General features: G+C 45.5%; 1 protein-coding gene across 1 annotated transcript in view; it reads left to right on the forward strand.

Annotated features, from left to right (window-relative positions):
* The first annotated feature begins 820 nt into the window (after nt 1–820).
* Nucleotides 821–19,443, forward strand: part of EIF3E (eukaryotic translation initiation factor 3 subunit E) — a 53,856-nt gene continuing 35,233 nt past the window's right edge. Inside the window, exons 1-5 of the mRNA XM_006113017.5 lie at nt 821–979; nt 3,355–3,469; nt 6,937–7,054; nt 16,516–16,558; nt 17,039–17,143. Of these exons, the coding sequence (XP_006113079.1) occupies nt 890–979; nt 3,355–3,469; nt 6,937–7,054; nt 16,516–16,558; nt 17,039–17,143 (471 nt within the window). The 5' untranslated portion in view covers nt 821–889. The remainder of the gene's footprint in view (nt 980–3,354; nt 3,470–6,936; nt 7,055–16,515; nt 16,559–17,038; nt 17,144–19,443) is intronic.

Below are 19,443 nucleotides of genomic sequence, written 5' to 3' on the forward strand. Positions count from 1 at the left end.
TCTTTTCCGCAAATGCTTTTAACAGAAAACTTTTCCTTTTAAAGCACTTGCAGAAAATCATGCCAGGCTAGACGTAGCCCTCCAGTAGAGGGGCAGGGCTCTGCTGCTCTAGCAGGAGACTGGGTAGCCACCAGTCCCTCCCACAGGTCAGGCCAGGCAGCCTAGCCAGCCACAGTCTGACTCTTCCCCAGCCTTCCTGGGCAACCAGAGAGGGAGACTGCAATATTTTGCAATATGGTTTTTCATTTACAATATGATGGGAAGATCCCAGAAGGTAATTTCTATAAAACCTTTATTGCAGTATAAATGTCTAGCATAACAAAATCACTTTACCCATCAGTTTCCACTCAAGTTTTTCATTAACCTCTCTTATCTAAACTCATTAGGTGCCTATTTTGAACTTTATATTTAAAACAAACAGTGGTCCACATTTACCAAAAAAGACCCCCCCTCCCCGGGCAATGCCTGCGTAGGGGCCTGCACGTGCCATGCAACTCAGGGGGCCAAGGGAGGGGTTTCAATGCAGCCAGAGCAGCTTGTAGGTGGGGAAGCCCCGGACAGGGCCACACCACTGAGCGGCTCCGGCCACGCTGAGTCAAGCCACGCGCAGCTCGCGCACGACGTAGGAAAGGACACGAAGCTTCTTTAGAACTCCGACTGGCTGCCAGCCCTCAGCCAGACTCGCACGCGCGGCTCGGGCCATCTCCGCACGCACGCGCACAGCCCCGCGCCCTCTCGCTGTCACGTCACGCCACGCCACGCACGCGCGCTCTCTTCCCCCCAGACCACGCCTTTTCCCTCCGTCCTTCTCGCGACGGCGTCGTAGCCGCGTCGCTGTGCGCGTGGGGGGAAGCGGGGCGGCTGCGGCCCCGCCCCTCCTTTTCCCAAGATGGCGGAGTACGACCTGACCACCCGCATCGCGCACTTCTTGGACCGGCACCTGGTCTTCCCGCTGCTCGAGTTCCTGTCCGTCAAGGAGGTACGTGGAGACCGGGCCCGCCCCTCGCGGGCTCGCAGCTGGCACGTGGGAGGCGGAAACCAGCCAGCGGGGAGAGCGGTAACGAGGCCCGGAGCCGCCCGGCTGCCTTCGGCCTCCCCGCGGGGCCTGTCGCACAGGCAGCGTCACGAGCCGGCGGTGCGCAGGGTGTTCGTGAAGCCCCTGCCTGGGCCTGCCCCAGCTGCTCGCAGGCCGGATGCGGGGAGGAGGAATCTTTCCCCGCCCACCCACGGCAGACTTGGGCCCCCTTTCCTCACAGGGGCAGGGCGGGGATCCTTCCTCAGCTGCCCGCGGCTTGGGCCCCGTCCCCACACGTGGCGGATTGGGGGAAGTTTCTCCCACCGTGAGACAAGGGACTTGCCGCCAAACCTCGCGGAGCTGCCCTTGTATCGGCTTGTCTCCGCTCTTCCATCGCTCCCTAGGCAGGGGAGACTTTTCTTACCACCATAGTTTGTCTCCTGTAAACCTTCTAGTGTTCTTGAAGAACCTGGTGGCTCTGAGGCTTAAACTGATGTATCTACACATAGAGGGGCATAATTTGTTAGGGAAGAGGCAAACATGGCTTTTGTAAAAAGAAAGAATCCATTACACTTTATTAGAATTCAGTGTTCGGGAGGGAGGGGGAGAATTCAACAAGCTGGACAAGGCTGTTCCAGTGAATTCAGTTTTACTTAGTTTTTGACTAAAGCCGCGAGGAGTCCTGTGGCACCTTATAGACTAACTGAAGTGTAGGAGCATAAGCTTTCGTGGGCAAAGACCCACTTTGTTAGATTTTGGCTGTTTGTGACAAAGAATCATCAAAACAGAGTCAGACCCCACATTTTGGGGGCGCTGCGCCTCCGTGACTGCTGCCTTAACCTTCCTATGAATTAACCTAGAGTACTGTCTCTGGTTATGTCTACACTCCCGGCTTCTTGTGCAACTATGGCCGTTCTTGCGCAAGAATCCACAGTGTGTCCATACTGCCCGCCTGCTCTTGCGCAAGGAAATTTACAGTATGGCGTGGTAAGAGAGGGCTTCTTGCGGAAGAGCTACGTTCTTTTTTAACAGGTGTAAGCCCTTTTGCGGAGGAGCTCTTGTGCAAGGGGGCAGTGTGGATGCTCAGCAGGAATTTCTTGCACAAGAAAGCCCTATGGCTAAAATGGTCATCAGAGCTTTCTTGCGCAAGAGAGCGTCCAGCACAGCTCACACATGACAGCGTGGACGTTTTCTTGCGCAAGGCTTCTTTTCTTGCGCAAGGCTTCTTTTCTTGCACAAGATGCTGCCAGTGTAGACATTGCCTGGGGGTTGGGGTAAGACCACGGCAGTGGTAGACCTTGTCTGCCCTGCCTCCGCCCCCCCCACTGCTTTCTGTGGTCATCTGTCTGCATTAATTTAGTCTATAGCCATACATACTTTACTTAAAAATTAGTGTAATATTTCCATTGGATTTATCACGCTTCAGCCATGTGGTTCTTACTGAATGTAAATGATCAAGCCAGGTATAATGTTAAAGGTCATAGAGCAGAATATTCGTTGATGTTAAAATATTTAACATTTTACTACAGTGCAATGTACAAGACTCCATGTTCCCACCATAGGACATACAAATATGCTATAGAGCAGTGGTCTCCAATCTTTTTAAGCACAAGATCATTTTTTAATTTAAGTGCAATTCAGGATCTACCTCAAATCCAAATATCCTTGTCCTACCTCTTCTCTAAGGCTCCATCCCCTCTCTGAGGCCCTGCCCTGCTCACTCTGTCTGTTCCTCCCCCATCCTCACTCACTTTCACCAAGCTGGGGCAGAGGTTGAGGTACAGGTTCTGGGAGAAAGTTTGAGTACAGGAGAGGCCCAGGGACAGAGATTCAAATTGCTCCTTTATGTATGCCGAACATGTTCAGCCTTAGGCACTGTTTCTAGCAAGCTTCCTTCATCCCAAGCCCTGTTGTGTTGTTTTTCCCCCCTCTGTAGAGATGGGTACAAGGTTGTGGGAGGGGGACACCCTGACATCATCTGGCTCGCCTGCCCTTCACAGCAAAGAGACTTCACGGGACAGCTCCAAGGCAGAGGGCAGGAGCAGCATGGCAGTGAGGGAAGGGCAGTTGAAGTGACAGCGCTTGACAGTCTCCTGGCCAAACTAGTGAGGATCACCTTCCTGAGTTTCCAGGATCTACCAGTAGATTTTGTTCCACTGGTTGGTGACCACTGCCATGGCATCTTCTGCTTGTGGGAAAGAATTGTGGAGAGTTTACTTAATGTAAAATATAAGGTTCTGTTATCGTCACCTTATTCGTAAATAGGCAGAGCTATTTTTAAGTCCTTATAAAGAGCTGTTCACTGTGTCACAAGAAATCATTTAACTTATTTTTTTCAGATATACAATGAAAAAGAATTACTTCAAGGAAAATTGGACCTTCTTAGTGATACCAACATGGTGGATTTTGCTATGGATGTGTACAAAAACCTTTATTCAGATGAGATTCCTCATGGTAAGCTTGGTCATAAGTGGGTCTGTGGATTTTGCAATCAGTTCTAAAATCACAGCTTGAATAACAATCTTGTCAAACAACTGTCAATTTTACGGTCTCAAAACTATCCCTAGTGATAGAAATGTAGCCATGTTAGTCTGGGGTAGCTGAAGCAAAATGCAGGACCCCTAGTTTTGTTGTTGTTGTTAAAAACAGTTGTCTCTGTGGCTGATTTTGCCCAATGCTGTGGCTGAGGCGGCGGCTGGAGGAGGCAGAACACGAGGTGGTTTCTTGAGGTTTGAGTTCATAGCCTTTCACCCAGGTAAGGTGGTGGTTGGACCTCCTTGCTTCCTCCCCTCTTCCCCCCATTCCCCCGCCAGTACTCATGGGGTACGAGAAGCACTTGGGACAGGCGGGTCACGAAGGAGAAGGGACCATGTGCCAAAGGCTGCTCCCCCCTGTCCACATGGCAGTAATGGCCACACTCCGTAGAGGGAACAGCTTGGCTCTGAGGAGTGCAAAGGTGGGGTCGAGCTGTTGGGTGGAGAAGCAAGGGGCTGGCTTTGGGCCAGAGGAACAGACAGCATTTTATTGGTACATTCATTATTTGCTCAATGAATATGCAAATAAAATGTTACCTGTTCGCGAAAAGTTTGTGAATGGGTTTGCCGGTTTGCAGTATAACAAAGTTTGGGAACCACTGGTACAAAACACTGAGCTTGGACTGGTGGCTGTAAACAAACTTTGTGGGACTGCAGGAAACTTGATCACACCCATAATAAGTGGATATGCAGCTAACTGAAATCATGCCAGACCATATGTGTTGCTGGAACAGAGAGTGCCGGACTAGAAAGGTTCAACCTGTAGTTGAATAATTTTGTTTCACTTAAATAGCTTGCATATATGTAGGAATGATTTCTTGAGGTTTGAGTTCATAGCTGGAAGAAAGCTGAGGGAATAAGTTTGGTTGCTGGCAAACCTCTGCATTCTATACACAACCAGCTATGCTACATACATTTTTTTATGCATTTCCCCAAAATTATCCTTTTGTTTACATTTACTAGAGCATGTGATATAGTCTTGACACTAAACTATTTTATATTCTTGACAATTTGATAGCTATTTAGTGATACTACTATATTGTGATAATTTACAATACAACATTTCTTTTATACCTGTTTTATACTCAAATGCCTGATTCTTCCCAAACTTGGGTTGTTCTGAGCTCCAAAGCATTTTTCTTCAAGTTGATATTTAAATGCTTTCTCTGTCATACATGGTAGCATTAGATGTAAAACAGTAGTAGATGTAAAACTATTTCTACCAGTTTGAAGGTAATTTTGCAGATTAGCCGTTTTACAAGCATCTTCTTTCCACACAAGTTTTCTGTCAGAGTGCTTGCTGAACAAGAATCTAGCCAGATTTGTGTACATTTTTTCATACACGTTCCATTCCATTCCCCTTAAATATATGTAGCATCTTCCCTTGCATTTCTTTTCACCTTCACAACTTTATCAGAAGCAAACAACCCTATCTAAAATACAGTTTTTTTTCTTCATGATGGATGAGAAGCCATTTAAGTTCATGATTGGGCTGCAAAACTCTTCCATAGAGAGTGTTTTTTTAAATTAAGCTAGGCACTTGTAAAATGAACCCTAGATTCCAGGGTCAAAAGGGACCAGTGTTGTTATTTGGTCTGATTTTTTCTATATAATACAGGCCATAAACTTCCCCAGTCCTAAAACACATCTTTTTAGCTGGAGTTGATGTACCTTAAGCTGAACTTTGACACTGTTCCCACTGCTGGAGGTCTCCCGTCAACTTCCCTTCTCCTTGGAACAGCAAGGAGTTCTGTGATCAACAGGAGCACCTTCAGTCTTCAATATATGGATGTTTACTAAACCCGTTAAATCAAACTCCAGAGGATCAACTGTGGCAGAGTCAATCTTCCCATTACTATAGATGTGGCCTTAGTTCCAGTTGGAATTTGTCTAGCTTCAACTTGCAGACATTGCATCATTTCTCAGCTAGTCTGAAGAGCCAAATATTAAATACTGTCCAGAGGTAAAATGGCTTCTATTCCTACTAGAGATGTTAACTAGCCATTCATATACTAATCGAGTATTCGATGGAATTTCCATTGACTAGTCAATAGGCACTTCTGTGTTCTGCTTTTCAAATGTACAAGAGTCCCAGCGGGGGCTCTTGTGCATTTCAAAGTTGGAACGCAGTGCGGCGCCCAGGACCAGCAGGAAGTCCTGCTGACTCCGGGTGCTTCCACTTTGAAATACACAAAAGTCCCTGCTGAGGATTCCTGTACATTTCAAAGCTAGCACTCTGCTTGGAGCCCGGGGTTTTCTTTGGGAGTCCTCAGCTGATCCCGGGCTCCACCCGGCATTTTAAAGTGGCAGCACTGCACTGAGCTCGGGGTTAGCTGGAGAGTCCCCAACAGATCCCGGGCTCCCTTCCCCTCTCCCCCAGCTTTTCAAAGTGACAGTGCCGTTTGGAGCCTCGGACCTCTATCTGAGTACTGTGATCAACAGGAGCACCCTTGGGTGTGTGGGCGGGTAGGAAGCAACTAGTCCTTAATATCCCTAATTCCTACTTAAGACTTCCCTGTTTGTGCATCCCACAAATGCGTTACCTATAAACCCCAATTTCTTTCCAGTTACTCCTTTCCAGGATAGACTCTGCAATCCTGTAAGCATCCCCTATGTTCTTTATTCCTACCTCTATATGTGTATAATTAGCTATATTAAAAGTGCATATTGTGTGCTTGGGGCCAGTTTCACTCTGTATCAGTGACCTGTTTTCTTCATTATTTATTATTCCCTCCATTTTTGTGTCCCTTGCAAACTTAACCCTTGATGATTTTATTTTCTTCCAGATTGATAAAAAGCATAAGGCCAAGAACTGATACCTGTGGGATTCCACAACATACTAATTAGCAGGGCTCACCGAACCGCAGCGAGCCCCGCTCGCCAGCTGCGCTGTCCAGCAATCTGCGCATGTGCAGTTGGTTCTGCGCGTGTACAGATCGCCCAAACCTGGCTCTTCTATTCGCCTATGGCGAGTAGATTGTTTTATTTGTCGAGCCCTGATAATTAGCTTTTGGTTGATTTAATTATTACCATGTTAATTTATCATTCTGTTTCTTGATCAAAATCCAGTATATGGCATCAAATCACATGCTGTACAGAAAAAGTGTTACTTCAGTACTATTACCTTTATCAGCTAAGCTTACAATTCACCCAAAAAAACAAAGATAGTTTGGCAGGATCTATTTTCCATAAATCCGTGTTGTTAGGCATTAATTACATCACACTCCTATACTTCTTTATTAATCATTGTGGCAGTTTGTGATTTGACTGAAGGCAAAAATGAGCTGAGGTTTCTGGATGCCAAAATGTTCTGTATTCCAGCTGATTTTATATTAGATAACTACAGGCTGCTTGATAAGATTTTAACTTTACATTGTATTTTTTTAGCTTTACGTGAAAAGAGGACTGCTGTTGTTGCACAGTTGAAACAGCTTCAGTTAGAAACTGAGCCAATTGTCAAGATGTTTGAAGATCCAGAAACTACAAGACAGATGCAGTCCACTAGGTAATATTTTCTTTAATATTGTAAACATTGTAGGAATTAATCCCGAATGCTTTGCTGGACCAGTTTAAACAGGCTTTCTAATTAAGCAGTGTCAGTTTGAAGCTGCACAATCTTTTATTCTGTTTCCTGTGCCAGGTGTTAATATGTATGCTATGATGTCTTGGTTATCCATATGATCATGTTATGCTTCTCATTAGTAATGTCTCCATGTTTCTGAGAGACTTAGCTTACAATTCAGAATATTGACCTCCAACATGGTTAAATATAGGGATGTAAGCAATCAGTCGACTATCCGATAAGCAAAAGCTTCTCGGATAGTAGACACACTAATGACTAGTGGCTCCTGCCCTCTTGCGCCTCTATCACAAAGAGGCAGCAACGGTGTGGGGAGAGGAGCTGGTGCTGGAGGGAGCCATCCTAAAAGCTGGTGCCTCCCAGCTTTGGGGGGGGGGAGGGGCACAGTGGCAGCCAACTTTGAAATGTAGAAGAGTCCCCTGGGTTCCACTGTGTTCCAACTTTGAATTGAACAAGAGCCCCCGCTTGAGCTCTTATACATTTCAAAGGCAGAACGCGGAAGTTCTTATCAACTAGTCGATGGAAATCCTATCGCCTATTCAATTAGTTACTCAAATATAGAAATAAAATAAAAGGAAATCGTCTATTAAGAAATGTTTTATCATAATATAAATATTGTTTGTGTTTAGGTGATGGAATAGGTTAGAAAGCCTTTGAAAACACCCCTAAAAAGCCCAAGCCCATGTTAATTTTCTGCTCTTTTCACATAATACCTTCTAAGTAGAATGTGGAAGTACCATACTTCCAGGCACATAATTGGCTGTAATCACTTTCAGGATAGCAAAAGTAATTTCTTTAACAACTAGAAATATGAGCCACTTGAGACAGTTTAATAGGTCTGCAAAACCTATTAGTCTATAAGGTGCCACAGGACTCCTCGTCGCTTTTGCAGATTCAGACTAACACGGCTATCCCTCTGATATTTAATAGGTCTGTTAGTTCAAGAGGTGAGAATTGCAGTCTGTTTTCTCCTTAGTGCAATATATGCAAAACCTGAGCTAATTTTAGAGGTTCAGAAAATTTGTAGTACAGTAAAACTCCAGTAGTCTGGCATCCAATTGTATGGCATCAAAATGGCAAGAGCCTAGTGAATGAACTTTGGCAAAAAACGAGTCAGAAGGCACCAGCGGCATCAGCTGTACCAAGCGAAACCAGACGGGACCGAGTCAGTCTGCCACTGGCATTGTGTGATGATGGACAGTGCTTGTGCTACAATAAAAAGGGTTGTTAACACTTTCTATACAGTATATACTATATATATTAAAAAACACATAACACCATCTTATAGTACCTCTTGATAGTCCAGCATATCCAATAATCGGGCACCACTTAGGTCCCAAAGGTTCTGGATTATTGGAAGTCTACTGTACTTATGGCATGGACGAAATGGCAAGATATCCTTTCAATACTCTGAATAATTTTGAGTTGTTAAAATATTTCTGGGCATAAAATGTAATTAATATAATCACCAGTAAGGAAAGCACAAGTATTCTCCTTATCTTACTTTCATATAGGGTATGTTAGTGTTTACATGGTTAACCAATAAGTCTGGGCTCATCAGTTAACCTGCACGGTTACATGCACCTCTTTTCTCCCTTACCTGTCTGCTGCCTCTGATACAGAGGCACCAGCACAGGAGAAAAGAGAGGCAGGAGGCAGTGTACGTGGGGAAAAGGGCTTTCAAGCTGGCTCCTGCTGAGTCGACTGTCTCCTTTCTCCCCCCTCACCCCCCATGTTGCTGCCTCTGTATCGGGGGTGGGGGGGGGGAAGATAGGCGGACGGGCATATAGAAGCTGGTTCCCACCGAGCCGCTTTCCCCTTGTCGCTCCTGCTTCTGTATCAGAGGAAGAAATGCGTTGGAGGAGAGGTGGCAGGAGCTGGTACACGTGGGAAGACAGCATTCAAGACAGCTTCCCTCACATACTGGCTCCCACGGAGCCACTTGTCCCTTGCTCTGCTGCCCCTGCCTCAGAGGCTGCAGAGATCGGGGGGGAGGGAGGGAGGTGGAAGAGGCAGGAGCTGATGCTGGTGGGGAGAAGCAGGCACTGATTCCTCCCTGCCCCCCTGAGTGTAAACATGCAACCACTGAAACTTTCAGTGATTAGACAATTACAAACACAAACAATTAACATCCCTATATCATAGAACACTAGAACTGGAAGGGACCTCATGAGGTCATCGAGACCAGTCTGTTGCCCTCACACCAGGACCCAGTACTGTCTAGACCAGTGTTTCTCAACCTTTTTTTTGCTCATGGCCCACTTCTGAGCCTCATTTACCTCTGTGGCCCCCCTCAGAGCCGCTGTTAGTTGGAAAAAAAGTACATAATTTACCTAATGTTCCGGTTTTTCCATGTGGCTCCCTAGAGGTAGGGCGTGGCCCCTGGGAGCCATATGGGCCACAGTTGAGAACCACTGGTCTAGACCATCCCTGATAGATGTCTGTCTAACCTGCTCTTAAATATCTCCAGATGGAGATTCCACAACCTCCCTAGGCAATTTATTCCAGTGTTTAACCACTCTGACATGGTGTTACATGAAATGTGCTTGTTTCTTAAACATCTTAGATCCCATCCTGCAAAGACACCACAGTGAACAATAACATTGAAATATGCAGTTAATTACTAAGGTCTTTTTTCAGCAGCTAAATCTATGTGGTAGTACCCTTGTACCCACACGGAGTCCTGTTAATCTCAGTGAAGCTCAACATGAACACGTGGATCCGCTTGCAGGACCACGGCAAAGATTTATAAGGCTGTAAAAAAAAAAAAAAGTTGTGAGCTGTGATTTTTGTTGTAAAAACTTTAGCTTTCAACACTCATTGCAACTAACAACTCTCAGTATAACTTCTTCACAATATCATTCACTAAAATGTGTTGTGAAGTAGTGAATGTGTTGAGGCAGAGGTGGTGTCCTGGTGAGCATAGTGGGGGCAGAAGTGAAAGAGGAGGAGAACAGGGCTGGGGTTGTGTTCCTGGGAGGACTTCTACTTTGTCTAGGTAAGGTTCTGACTCCACCAAGTGGCACAGGTTGGGACTGCTGTGCCTTAACATCTCCTGCATGACTTGAAGAACTTTGCTGCTCTGGTAAGTGGGTCCAGATGGGTTTTGGAGTAGTGCCTTCTATGGGGTTTGAAGCAGGAAAAGGGAACCTTCAGGGTCTCTGTTGTTGGAAGCTCACCAGTGCACCTGACCGCTTAAATGTTCCTTCATGATGTAGACACATCATGAGACTGTATGGACACTTTTTGCTATCTTCAACTCTCACACATTATTGCATGGATGGAAAGGTATATCTAATGACAACACAAAGATTCTCTTGTTCAGGTCGGGATCTATGATTAAGTATTGGTACAAAAGCAAGATACTATTAGAAAATGCTTACATGAATATATACAGGTTGGACCTCTCCTCCTGCCCTGTGCTAAACAGCCCCCCACTCCCTCTAGATGGGGCTCCAGCCCACTCGTCTGCTTCCTAGCCAGCCATTGCTCCCTGGGCTGGAGCTCTCCAGCTCCCATTAGCCCCACTGTGGCCGCGGGGTTGGGGCTATCAGCTGAGTCACTGGCCCCCAGGGCTGCCCTCCTGCTTCACGGCCAGATCTCCCTATTCCAGGACTCTGTGGTTCCAGAACATATGTGGTCCTGCTGGACCATGGATGTTGACGTACCAGGGAGTCCTGGTTAAGGGAGGTACAACCTGTACAAATTTAGTTTGAGAGCCAAAGACTCTAGTTGCCTTCTCCCACCTTTTGTTGCAGGGTGCACAATAGGGATTTATTTAAAAACACTTCATATCCTCATTTTCAAGTTAGGAAAAAGTAGTTCACACCATGTACAATAGGATATGCCTATCTTCAGTAATTAAGTGAGGTCTTTAGACATTATGCAAGTCTTCTGACTAGTGATTTGATTGTCAGTTACTCAAAATGCCTTATTGAGATCAGTTAGCACACAGTAAGTTGGGGATTCATAATGACTTACGTTTTTCAAGGTCTATTGCTTAGATCAGTAGTCCCCAACCTTTTGGAGTTGCTGGGCTCCCGGGGGCAGGGCCGCTCACGCGCCTCGTTCCCGGGGTCAACGACCCCATGTGTCGCGCATCCGGGGGTGGGACTGCCAATTCGCCGTGCGCCCGGGGTCGGCGCCCCCCATAGCTGCGCGTCCAGGTGCGGGGCTGCACATTAGCTGTGCATCCGGGGACAGCGCCCCCCATGCGACCGCAGGCACCATGTTGGGGACCACTGGCTTAGATGTTTCAGGTAGTCACAACTTTGAATTTAAAGCAGCCAGAAATTTGTGCTGGAAAACTTCCCTTGCCTAGGAGGAATCTGTGTGAGAACTGATTCTGCCTCCTCTGAGAGGGGAGGCAGAAGAGGAGGCAATGGAATATGGTGGATTGAAACTCTTATGTTCAGTTTCCTGCTCGCTTTGGGCATAGTTGAGACTCAAACTCTATGTATCCTGTTAAAGCCTCACAAGAGATACTTGCCAGTACTGAAGACCCATTTTACGTAGTAGGGATGTTAAATATCAGTTAATTAAATAGTCAAGTAACCTCTTGAATTCTCAAAGGTTAGTCGACTATTCTATAGTCCCCAGGGGCGGGCCCAACAGCCAGTGCACTCCAGCCTTACTTCCGAGACGCACCCTGCCACTTTGCGCTGCTGCCTCTGTATCAGAGGCAGCAACACAGGGTGGCAGGTAGGAGCTGGTCCGTGAGGGGACCCAGTTTAAAAACCAGCTCCCCTCGCACACTGGCTGCCTGTCGCCCTGTGCTGCTACCTCTGATAAGGAGACAGGCAGGGTCTGAGTTCCTGGACGTGGTGTAAGCTGGAAGTGAGCTGAGCTGAGCTTCCTGCCCACCTGGGTCTTAGTACACTTTAAATGCAGAGCTGCGGTGGGGGTAGGTCCCGGACCCAGCGTGAGCCAGGACTGAGCTGGGCTGCTGGCCAGCCTGCTAAAAAGTGTACTGAGGTTTGGGGGGGGGGAAGGGCTGGAGGGAGAACGGGAGAGGGAAATTTGTGTAGTCTATAGCATTAATCCATAAGCTTTTGCCTATCAGTTAATTGGTTAATCAACTACACTGTTACATCCCTATTATGTAGATGAACATTTCAGAGTACCGTGACACGTTGAAGCTTCCTGTTTTCTTGTTTCATACAGGGATATAGCCCACCCACTAAATGTCTTTTTTTTTTTTAATGGCATCTTTAACTTTCACTGAGGTAGTTTAACAAAAACATGAGACACTCCACCAGTTCAAAGAAAAATAAAGTCATGAGAACTCAAGAAGAGGGGAGTGCTGAGTTTTTATAAATCTGGAAGTTTGGCCAATCTAAACGAGATTTCTTTGAGGGAGCTCAAGGGATCTGTCTTTGTTATCTAGTTTAATTGATCAGGGTTCTTTAACTACTACAGGTTTCAGTTTCGATGTATATATTAGCACAGGTATGTGTGATTGGAATGGCCTTCCAGAATCTTGGGTGCCTAATGTTTTCCAGGTTAGCGCAAGAGATACATAACAAAGGTTTTTCCCATAAAGGAGGAACTTGTAGTTGGAATCTGCCAACATTATTCTTCCTAACTATCTGCTTATAGTAGATGTCAAACTGTATAAATTTATTGATCTTGACTAAGCAATGTTTTTTCAGAATCTGGGGAGTACACAGACTAATTAGTACTAAATTTGTATTTGAAAAATCTGATGTTCCCATTTTTGAATGAAGACTCTTACCGGTGAAATGGTTAATCTTTTCCCTCTCTATATGAGCTTTTAATGGGCTTTATTAACTCAAACTTTTAAATTATTCAAAGTTCCTTCCATGTCTCATGCTTCACACTGGCACGTTCCTCATCTGCATGATATCTGTAGGTATCCTTGACCAGATTATTGCCTCGAGTCTGGTTTTTAGACTTGGAGGAACTCTCCAGAATTTTCTTCTTCCATACAGCACATTTCTGAGTTTCTGAGGAGGCTTTGAAGTGTTCCTCTCTTGCCTCACGGACAGGTCACATAAATTCAACGCTGAGCTACTATATGGATGAGGTCCGTGCTGAGATGGTTGAGCAGGCCACCCAAAAGTTTCCTTCCCTGAGACCAGGCTGGAATTAATGGCACTGAATATGGGGTACATTTTTACATCCCTCCCCCCTGCTCACTTAGATGTGGACGCCTGTTCCTATAGTTTGCAGAGCAATCAGAAAAGTTTCATTGGAGCCTCCTAAATCACTGAAGCTCGGAGAAGGAAGAAATTCCTGCTCCCAGCCAGTATGTTGACAAGATTAGTGTTGAGGCAGTTGAGAAGGCATCAGAGCACTCTTTCACAATTTGTTTTACTTGTGAAGTCAGCTGCGAAAGAGGTACCAGTTGCTGTGATTTCTGGTACAAATGACTCTTATCTCCACTGCTTAGTCGGTGCGGTCCATTCCCTTCCTGGACAGATGTGCTTATGTCCTTTCCTCTCCTAGGCTCCATGGATCCCATATGAGGTCATGAAGTAGCTGTTTTCCTTCAGGAAGGATATAGGACATGTGCCTGCCGACTGTTTCAGACTCACAGATAAAGCATTCTTCCCCCTAACAGGATCTTCTTATATTTGTTTCAGGGATTTGGCCCAGGGACTGGTGACTGTTGCTCACAGTCACCTGCCTGGTGCTTCTGTCTCTCTTCTGTACAGCTTTATGAGAAGCATCCCATTCCAGACATATCCCATTTTCCTGGTTGCAGCCAAGCCCTTATGTTGCTTTAAATGACAATAAGAGGAAGCTGTATACCAAATATATAGTAGATCAGTGGTCTCTAAACTTTTTAACCACAAGATCACTTTTTCAATTTAAGTGTAATGTAAGATCTACCTCAAACCCAAATACCCTTGCCTCACTTCCTTCCCGCCCCTTCTCTGAGTCCCTGCCCCTGCTCTACCTCTTCTCCGAGGCCTTATCCTGCTCACTCCATCCTCCTTCCTCCCCCCTCTTCACTCACTTTCACCAAGATGGGTAAAGGGTTGGGGTGCAGGCCCTGATCTTGAGCCAAGGGGTTTGGAGTGTGGAAGGGGCTCCCAGTTTAGCCTAGGGTGAGGGATTGGGGTCCAGGAGGCGTTTCAGGGAGCAGAATCTAGGAAGGAGTTTCAGTGCAGGGGGACACCGGTGCAGGGAGTTTCTGGCGCAGAAGGTTGGGTGTAAGAGGAGGTTCAAGACTGGAAGAGGGGTTCAGGAAGACTGGGTGGGCACTATTTAACTGAGGTGGCTTCTGGGTGGAGGAGCAGTGGGATTAAGGCAGCCTTATTCCTGCCCTGGCCCTGCACCACTGCTGAAAGCAGCTGGCATGTGCTGCCCCTCATCTGTAGGCACTGAGCCCACATCTTCTACTGGTCAGTTTCCCCCTATTGACCAATGGGAGCTGCAGAAGTGGTGTCTGCAGGAAAGGGCAGCATGTGGAGACTCCCTGCTCTGCCTTTCTCAGGGGTTGCAGGGACATGCCAGCCACTTCCAGGAGTAGTAATTACCATAGGGATAATGACTCCAGCCACAACAGATTAGGCATTCTAGAACTCACTACTCAAAAATTTAAGCATAAGAGAGAAATAAAAATCATGAAATGCACGGACCAGTCAAAAACCAAAAATAACCCATTCTGCAAGCAGTAAAAGAAGTAACAACAATCCCCCACGTATGTGTTGGGTCAGGAGATGAGAGTGAAGGACAATTGGTGTTTGTGAGAATGACAGACACACACACTGTGTGTGAGTGACAGAGATTTGCATAGCAAAGCTCCATCCGTCCCCTTCTCTCAGTGTGGAGAGAGGGTACAGAAGAGGAAGGGAGGAGGGACACCCTGACATCAGTGACCCCCTCTTCTCCCTCCCCCACCCTGCACAGCAAGCAGGAGAGGAGGCTCCTGGGTGGGGGAGAGGGAGACAGACCCAAGGCAGAGAGCAGGAGCAGCATGACAGTGGAGGGGAGGGGCAACTGAAATGCCAGCGCTTGCTAGCTTCCTGGCTAGACCAGTCAAGATCACCTGTCAGAGGCTCCAAGATCTAATGGTAGAACCTGATCTAGTGGTTGGTGACCACTATGGTAGGTAATAGGGAGGTTAGAGTTTAAGCGACTGTTTAGCTGATAAGCTGATGCTTATCTTTTGATAGTGTAGGTTATGTTCTGTCAGCTCCTTGGCAGGGGGCTTGACAGCAGCTGGGCAGCGAAGTCGCTTCCTGGAGCTGGGCAAGCAAGGACTGCCTGCTCAGCTCCCGGGGAAGAGGCTTCACTGCCACAGGAAAGCCTCCTCCCCAAGAGTGGAACTGGCAGCCCCTTCTAGCCCAGTTCCCAGGGAGGAGATTTCCCTGCAACAGGGAAGCTGCCTTCCTGGAAGTGCAGCTGGCAGGGTTGGCTTCCCAGCTTCTGGGAAAGCAGCTTCTCTGTAGCAGGGAAGCCTCTTCCCTGGGAGCAGGGCTGGTGGTCCTGCTCCTGAGGAGGCTTAGCTGCAGGCTCTGCCATATAAAACTTAGGTTCCCTACCCCGGTCTATCCAATGAAAATAAGGCCCAGGGGCCAGATGTGGTACCTGGCTTGCTTGGATCCAGCTTCCAGGACTCACGGATGCACTCCCACAGCATTAGGGTTGCCAGGTGTCTGGTTTTGAACCAGACAGTCGAGTATTTGAGCTTTCTGTTTGGGAAACAAATTGAGAAAATATAAATGAGGAAATATAAATGTCCGGTGTTTTCTAAATAAGATGTAATGTAGATTGTGATGTCAAGTCAAGTGTGTCCAGTATTTTGGTTGAAACCATCTGGCAACCCTACACAGCATTGGGGAAACCTCACTGGCACTCCAGCCCCTGCTTACTCCCCCCTCACCGCCCCCCCCAACTGATTTTTCTGTGGATCAGTGGTTCCCAACCCAAAAAGGGTTCTCCACCCCGGGTTACGTGGTTACCATCCCTGGTAGATACAGACCACTGCAACAACTGACGCAGGGGGGAGAGAAGGAAAATTCTGTGAATTTTCATTCTAGAATCTTCCATGTCCCAATCTGACTCTCCTGCATGGTTAACTGTTTTTTGAGCTGGCTCCCCACACATACTGGCTCCTTACGAGCCAGCTGGCACCCCCTCTACCCCCACACACTTCTGCCTCTGTATGAGAGATGGGGGGGGGAGTAGAGGGGCAAGGCATTTGCCCTGTCCCTGCTGCCTCTCTGAGGCAGTAGTGCAGGGGGAGGGATGTTAGTGTGTACTCGTGTACAATAAGCCTGGTGGTACAATAAGCCTCCTTCAAGAAGTTTTAAAGAAGACTGTGTTCCTTTTTAATAGCTTGGGTTAGTACAACACAGTAACTTGTGATGGTCAATTTAAAGCTGAAATCTTACAGATATTTATTTTTATTACAGGGATGGACGAATGCTCTTTGATTACCTAGCTGACAAACATGGTGTAAGCTTTTTTTATTTTTATGTAATTAAATATGTAAAAGTAACAGGCTAAATTATATTCAATCCAGCAGTCTTGCAATATCAAGAACATGGTATTCTGGGCTATCTGACTAGTTTAAATGTAGCTTATGCATGAAACTTCATATATAAAAATGTTTAAAAGCGTAAATCAAACTAAATGTATTATAAACTTACAAAACCAAGGGATTCTAGATATTAATTGCATTCTTAATACTTAGGATTATGCTTGGTTATTGTAATACTTCTAATATTAGTATCATTGCTATAGTCAGCAGAATGAGTGAAGGATGAAGTAATTTTTACTTTATGCGTGTTTGTTTAGTCACTGCTATCATTGCACTTAGTGTCCAAAGATCCTGGAGTTCTTTACAAGCTACTTGTGTATCTGTAATTAAATGTGACTTTACCATTGCTGTACAATGTGTTTCATAATGAAGAAAAACATTGTGTTCCTTCTCAGTTTAGACAAGAGTACCTAGACACACTCTACAGGTATGCAAAGTTCCAGTATGAATGTGGCAACTATTCAGGAGCTGCAGAATATCTCTACTTTTTTAGGGTTTTGGTAAGTAGTTAGGTTTTTTTCTTTATATATTTAAGCCATTTTGTTTCCTTTTAAAAACTCTTAAATATACTAATTTATAAATTGCTTGAGACAATTATTAAATACAAAAGGAAAACTGAAAAGATTTACAAGCTCAGAATTAGTGGTTCTGATAAGTTATTTTTCAACAGTCCCATTTTTTTATTTGTGGTTATAGAGGAAAACTATGGCCTGAGTACTGTAATCTGTTTAAATTACAAGGTCTTTTTTGTCAGGGAACGTGTTCATTTGTATCTTGCACAATGCCAAAAGTACTGTCATTCACAAATAATTTGATATTGTATAGTAACTGTTGGCAAATAACTTTTCCATCACTAAATTTATGAAAATCTAAGTAAGTTCAAGCTTACTTTCATTATAGTTGTCTTTTCATGGATGCTCTCCAATAAAAAAACCTGGATTTTGTTGTCTATTCTGATTGACTTGTGTGCCTGCCATTTTGTTGGTTTCATCTGTTCCTTCTGTCATGGCATAATTCTTGTAAAAGGAAATGTAAAACACCTGGCTAATTTCAAGAATAGAAAAGTAAAGCAAAAACTTTTCTCAGCATGGCATGTACATGAATAGACAAAAACCTAGTTTGTATATTTGCATTGAGTTTTATCTCACTTCTCTATGATCTTTAGAATTGCAATGTTGGAAATGAACAATTAGCAAGACTTAAAGTGCTAATTTTAAATTTTTTAAAAGTTGTAATTCTTTGTATTGTGCACTTCCCATTTCCTCCTATACAGGCAGTCCCTGAGTTACGCGGATCCGACTTATGTCGGATCCGCAGTTACGAACGGGGCCCTTCCTCTCCCTGGTATCCAGCAGACCAGGGAGAGGAAGCAAAGCGGCGGAACATGCAGCCAGCTGACAGCCCAGACGCGTCTGGGCTGTCAGCTGGCCGCGTGTTCCGCGGCTTCGCTCTGCTCTGCTCCCCCTCCCTCTGGTGTGCAGACCAGGGGGACGGGGAGCAGAGCAGAGCAAAGCCGTGGATCCTGAGGGCAGCAGGATAGTCACGGCGCGTCTGGCCTGTCCCGCTGCCCCCGTGCTCCGCGGCTTTGCTCCGGACGCCTGTGGTACAGCAGCTGGGGCGCTGCCGGTTGGTCCTGTAGCGCCGCCCTGGGCGCCACTGGACCAACCCAGCAGCACCCCAGCTGCTCTGCCCCAGGTGTCCCCAAGTCAGCAGCTGCTGAAAATGACCAGTGGCTGACTACAGGAAGCCCCTGCCCCGGGCTTCTTGGAATCAGCCGCTGATCAGTTTCAGCAGCGGCTGAATCTGGACGCCAGTTCCGACTTACATACAGATTCAACTTAAGAACAAACCTACAGTCCCTATCTTGTACGTAACCCGGGGACTGCCTGTATATCAAAACTGAAAAAATATTAATTGTAGCAACTAAGAATAAGCATTTGCAGTTCAATTCCTGTGTACAAAAATTGGTGACGAAGTTAACAGGTAAAATGAAGGTAATCTGTGGTAATACTGAATTTACAGCTTCCTATCAAGAATTCCATCTGTCTTCCCTTGAATATTGTGGAGGATTTAGAAAAGTAAAAGTTGTGCTTTGGAAATGTGAACAGCTTAAACAAGGATTGTAGAACTAGAGCCATGACTTCATTACAGCTTCATGAAAAGAGTTGGTTATTCATATCATTTGTTAATGCTGGGAGTGAATTTCGAGAATGAAGATTTAGTGTCTTGTTAGAATCCCAGCACAGTAATTTTATTGTTGCTGATGAACGAGAGAATGTGCCGTTTTGCTAGCAAATGGAAATTTAAGGTAACTGCTGGAAAATCCAGATATCGAAACTATTCTAGCATATCCATCACTGAAAGCAGTTCTCTGAGTGCCAACTGTAATGACATGGAGTTGAGCCAAAGTAGCGCACATGAACTTCAGCAGCAAAAATTCCTACTAAGGTGCAGCAAAAAGCTTTTCACATTGGCACTTGGGACTTGTGTAGTTCTAATAACCTCATTATGTCCCTTTTTAGAATTCATAAAAGCAATTCCTAGTAATTGTGCATAATTATTGTATTTCTTGACATTAATCTATATTTTCTCTTACTATGGTATATATTTAATCTTTTGGAGAATAGTATTAATCAGTTCTGGAATAAATCACACTGCTTATTCTGTTAATTGGATATAATTAGATGTAGAGTGGATTCCAAAGCAAATAACTAGTAGATTTTTCACAATAATGTAATATTTGTTTATCAAAAAAAGGCGAAAGAATGAGGAGAACATATTTCAGTCTTGAGATAGCTTT

The sequence above is a fragment of the Pelodiscus sinensis genome, chromosome 2 (assembly GCF_052426305.1).
Source record: "Pelodiscus sinensis isolate ZL-2025 chromosome 2, ASM5242630v1, whole genome shotgun sequence".
Classification (NCBI taxonomy): domain Eukaryota; kingdom Metazoa; phylum Chordata; order Testudines; family Trionychidae; genus Pelodiscus; species Pelodiscus sinensis.